At 39.1% G+C, this 5000-nt stretch overlaps 1 protein-coding gene across 1 annotated transcript in view; it reads left to right on the top strand.

The window, feature by feature from the left end:
* Positions 1–5000, top strand: part of LOC123499672 (probable basic-leucine zipper transcription factor Q) — a gene marked incomplete at its 5' end in the record, with an annotated part of 22616 nt that overhangs the window by 4036 nt on the left and 13580 nt on the right. Inside the window, 2 exons of the mRNA XM_045248046.1 lie at positions 2425–2484; positions 3599–3656. Coding sequence (XP_045103981.1) covers positions 2425–2484; positions 3599–3656 — 118 coding nt within the window. The remainder of the gene's footprint in view (positions 1–2424; positions 2485–3598; positions 3657–5000) is intronic.

The following is a 5000-nucleotide window of genomic DNA, read 5'->3' as shown; positions in this document are numbered from 1 at the left end:
CTCTCTTCTGCAGTCCTCCGCCCCTCGCCCTTCGTGGCCCCGGGGATGCGTGGCCTGCCCTCCGCAGCGTCATTTCACGGTTCTCCTGGGTTACCACTCTCTCTCTCTCTCTTGCCCGAATCTTGAAGCTTCCTACTCTCGGTGACTGCAGTGTGAGGGAAGACGGACTGAGAGAGAGAGAGAGAGAGAGAGAGAGAGAGAGAGAGAGAGAGAGAGAGAGAGAGAGTGTGTGTGTGTGTGTGTGTGTGTGTGTGTGTGTGTGTGTGTGTGTGTGTGTGTGTGTGTGTGTGTGTGTGTGTGTGTGTGTGAGGTTTGTTTGTTCATTCAGATGTATCGTTTATATTATTTGGATGTATCTTGGTTGGTTAGTTTTATGTTTATTTATTTATTTATTTTCTTTTGTATTGTTTATTGTTGAGGAAAAGACTGGAAGAAAATTTTGGTGGAGAAATGTGCATGTCGTCAAAGGAGGTCTTCTTATTTTTTCTTTTCTTTTCTTTGTCTTTTCTTTACTTTCCTTGCTGGATTTTTTTTTTTTTTACTGCCATTCGGTACTGATTCTTTCCTCCTTTTTTTTTCTTTCTTACTTTCTTTTGTGTATGTGCTTTCTTTTCCATTTATTTATATATAACTGAATTCTGCCTAGATGCATATTCATTTATCTATCTATCAATCTATCTATCTATTTATCTACTTATCTCTCTTTCTATCTGTCTATTTATCTTTCTACCTACCTATTTATTTAGATAGATAAATAGATAGATAAATAGATAGATAGATAGATAGATAGATAGGTGTGTGTGTGTGTGTGTGTGTGTGTGTGTGTGTGTGTGTGTGTGTGTGTGTGTGTGTGTGTGTGTGTGTGTGTGTGTGTGTGTGTGTGTGTGTGTGTGTGTGTGTGTGCTTACGCTTCACTTACCTGTATATTTTGTTGAAGTGAAGAGAATTATAAGGAAGAGATTTTAATATTCATTCAGTTAGAGAGAGAGAGAGAGAGAGAGAGAGAGAGAGAGAGAGAGAGAGAGAGAGATGTGCATGGAAAAAAAGATTTAGGATTTATTTATTTATTTACTTCGGTATCTGTTCATGTCACAGTTAGTTTAGGAAGGAAAGTAACGAAACAAGGGGTTGGGGAAACGTGTAGGAGGCTGATCACTTATTTACGATTAACCTCTGCCAGAAAAGACAGAACGCAAATAAGAGAGAGAGAGAGAGAGAGAGAGAGAGAGAGAGAGAGAGAGAGAGAGAGAGAGAGAGAGAGAGAGAGAGAGAGAGAGAGAGAGAGAGAGAGAGAGAGAGAGAGAGAGAATGTGTACTGCATTTGAAAGGGAAATTATGTGTTGTCAGTCAAGTTTAACGTAAAATTATATAAAAGGAGATGTCAAAATTTCATAAACATATTTTTAATCACCTCATGGACTACCAGATGCCGACAAATTCGACTTCATTGCACTAATTATTGTGGTTTCCTAAATAAGTTCTCGAAACAATTCTTAATCAGCATGTGGGAAATCATCGTCATCATTATCATTATAATTATCACCATTGTTAGCGTTGTCGTCATCAATATCATCATCATCATCATCATCATCATTATAATCATCTCTTCCTCCTTTGTCATCCCTAATGTGCCAATCTGCTGTTTTTACTTGTTTAACTCTTGTCTCCTGTGAATGACACTTCTTAACTTTTTTTGTCGTGATATCTTAGTATTGTTGATATTTGTTTATCTATTTATTTTGCTTACTTATTTATTTTTTTTTCTTTTATGTGTAGGTTGCCCTTGTTATTCTCAGTTGTCCAACTATTATCTATTTGGCGTGTAACTTATCATGTTTTACCATTCCTGTATTACCACCACTTTGCTATTTTGAGTTTTTCATCCACCATCTTTTCTTGTCATGATGTGACGCGCTATATATATATATATATATATATATATATATATATATATATATATATATATATATATATATATATATATATATATATATATATATATATATATATATATATATATATATATACATACTTATCAATGGTGCCAAGGTAAATGATACCTAGTTTAGCGGTGGCCTCGTGATAGACTCAGCGTCTCTCCAGCTCCCTAAGAACCGCCAGGAAAAAGTTATTTGTTAAAGTCCATCGCGGCGCAGGTGTCAAGTTTCTCCCTTTTTAAACAAAGCTCAGAAAAAAAATGAACATGAAAAAAAAATAGAAAAATGGTGGGAGGGAAAGAGAGGAGTAGCAGGGCCGGAGTGCAGAGCTTTGTTTGGGGAAGGCTGGTTCCCCATCACGCTCCACATCTTTTTTATTTTTTTCTCCGGTGGGACAGACTGAAAACTGTTTTGTGTGGTGATTGATTCACTATTTGCATTGCAAGCGTCTCATCAGGAACTACAATAATTTTCCATCTCACTACAGGTTACCGTAGAGGTACGAGTAGAAGATAAAGTTCCAGTGCTAAGTGACTCGTGGCTCAAGGTATCCGTAGAGATTACCGGATGGTTTACTTTTGTGAGCTTATTACAGACACCGTTTGCCTTCACTGTTACAACTTGATAATTCACTCAGTCTACTTAATTCAGTCAGTCATCCACAGCTCTTTCTATTGTATGCGGAATTTGTAGATTTAATTTAATGTGAAGTAAGAGTACAAAAGTGCACGTCTGGGTGTGTCAGCAGTGATCGCTCCTCTTGGCTGACGGGTCCACCACGCGCCTGGCTTTGTTATCGCTGTGGTGTGGCCAAGAGGCGAGGATGTGCTGGCGCTGATGCCAGCACAGATTAACATGGGATTTAGTTTGAAGTCTACAGTTAATTAAAATGCATCCCTCATAAATTAATACTTCCTAATAAGAGAAAAATGTATATATCACTTAAATATATTTTCTCAGTAACTAATATATGATGTGTATGAATATGTATGTGGTAAATGATGATCAAATGTTAGATATGCAAACTCAAAGCTCATTCGCAAAAAAAAAAAAAAAAAGGAAGAGGTCGCTTGCTTTGCTTAAAAGGTTCATAATTTTGTAATGAAACAGTTCTGATCAAGCATAAGTGTAAGTGCAACAGAGCCAGTCACACTCAAAACAATGCATGACCAAATGTGGCGGCGCGGCGGCGGGCGCCGGCAGGTAATGGAGGTGGCGGAACGCGGCTTAAAAACACTGGTAACGTGCAAGTCTTAAATGACACAACCAGTCATTACTCGGGGAATGGGGAAAAAAAGCCTTTCTAATTACGGTGAAACCTTTTAGGCGCGCTTCAGCGAATTGCGCCGATGTTGTGAATGCAGTGAGGCCTGTTGGTGTTGCTGCTGCTGCTGCTGTTCTTATTCTTTTTACTGTTACACTTGTTGTTCTTATTGGTGTTACTCCTGTTCGTGTTCATGTTCTTGTTGCTCATATGTACGTACCAGAGAATTATTTATTATGCATATGTATTGCATACAGCTGCAGTGTTAATTAACCAATTAGAGTGGCCAGATTTAATTATAGAGTAGTAGTGTTTCTCCGTTTTTGTGCGGGGCAGATCAAAGTGTGACGATGCGAGGAGAGCCTTGATTACATTCACGTTTGTTATTGTGTTGCAGTGCGGCAATGAAGAGATGACGCGGAAATGTTTATTGGCTGCAAACTTGGTGATCAGAGGTGTGTGTGTGTGTGTGTGTGTGTGTGTTCACGCGCGTGTGTGCGTGTGTGTGTTTGTGTGTGTGTGTGTGTGTGTGTGTGTGTGTGTGTGTGTGTGTGTGTGTGTGTGTGTGTGTGTGTGTGTGTGTGTGTGTGTGTGTGTGTGTTATTCATCCATGGTCATGTGCCGGTCTCACGAGCCAGTTAGTCGTAATCCTACTAAAAGACCTCAGAGTTCCTAGTGATTGATTGGAGGTCACGCATCGGCTGTCCTGATTCCGGCGCAATATGAATTCTTCTTACACATAACTCTATTTCGCTTATGTGACGTTTTATCTACATTCTGATCACACTACCGTGTTCAGGATTTTTCTCTCTCACTCTAAAGGCTGAAGTAATTCAATTGAATGACTTTACGTTGTGCTGAATATAGCGATCATGAGTGAAATGTGTTTTATTTTTTTTAGAACAAGTTTCCATTTATATTCGCCGTAATTCCTCAACATTTTATTCCGCCGAGTTTTTGCAAATACTTCTGGGTTTGGCAATCACTGTTAGGTTCCACAATTTTAACTAAAATCGCTTGTCTTGTGAACGAAATGAACCAAACCATGAAAATATAATAGATAGGAAAAGACCTTACTCCGAAAGTGGGCAAGGGAAAGAAAGCTGCATCCATCAGTGCACTCTTTCTGACGGAGTTAAAAGCCAAGTACCTAACTTCATTGAATAGATTATAGTGAAGTCCTGCTCTGGTAAGATGGAGAGCATACCTTCATGATGGGGTACAAGAGAGAGAGAGAGAGAGAGAGAGAGAGAGAGAGAGAGAGAGAGAGAGAGAGAGAGAGAGAGAGAGAGAGCACTTCAGGTACACATGCAAGATACAAGAGGTGCAGCGGAGGCTATGTACCTGACGGGGAGGATTTGGCGCCGTGGAGACCTGCCTGAGGGAGACCTAAGCGCCTTATTCTCGCCTCATTCACTTCACCACTTAACCTCCCCATTCCCGCTTCACTGTAACAGCAGGGTAGAAAATAACACTATGATATGCTATTTTTCGTATTTAAATTTTCGCATTGACACAGAATTTTGACACAATCACGTACTATTAAGTTCGAAAAATGTGTAACAAGGGTGAGGAAAGAAGGGAACGAACGTAACAATGCAGAATAAGGAATGAATATAAAAGTATGGGAAAATAAGCAACAAATTAGACGTATGCAATTCCCGGGATGATTTGCCGAGTTTGTAAGGGAACACCTGAAAGAAGTAAATACAGAGTAAATATTTCAAGGTGAAAAGAAAGAAGGTAAGAGTAGATAGATAAGAAAGTAACTCTACAGAAAAAAAAAAAAAAACTAAGGA

The sequence above is a fragment of the Portunus trituberculatus genome, chromosome 50 (genome assembly GCF_017591435.1).
Source record: "Portunus trituberculatus isolate SZX2019 chromosome 50, ASM1759143v1, whole genome shotgun sequence".
NCBI classification, from domain to species: Eukaryota; Metazoa; Arthropoda; class Malacostraca; order Decapoda; family Portunidae; genus Portunus; species Portunus trituberculatus.
The sequence above is the reverse complement of the archived record's forward strand: the minus strand, read 5'-3'. Positions and strand labels throughout refer to the sequence as shown.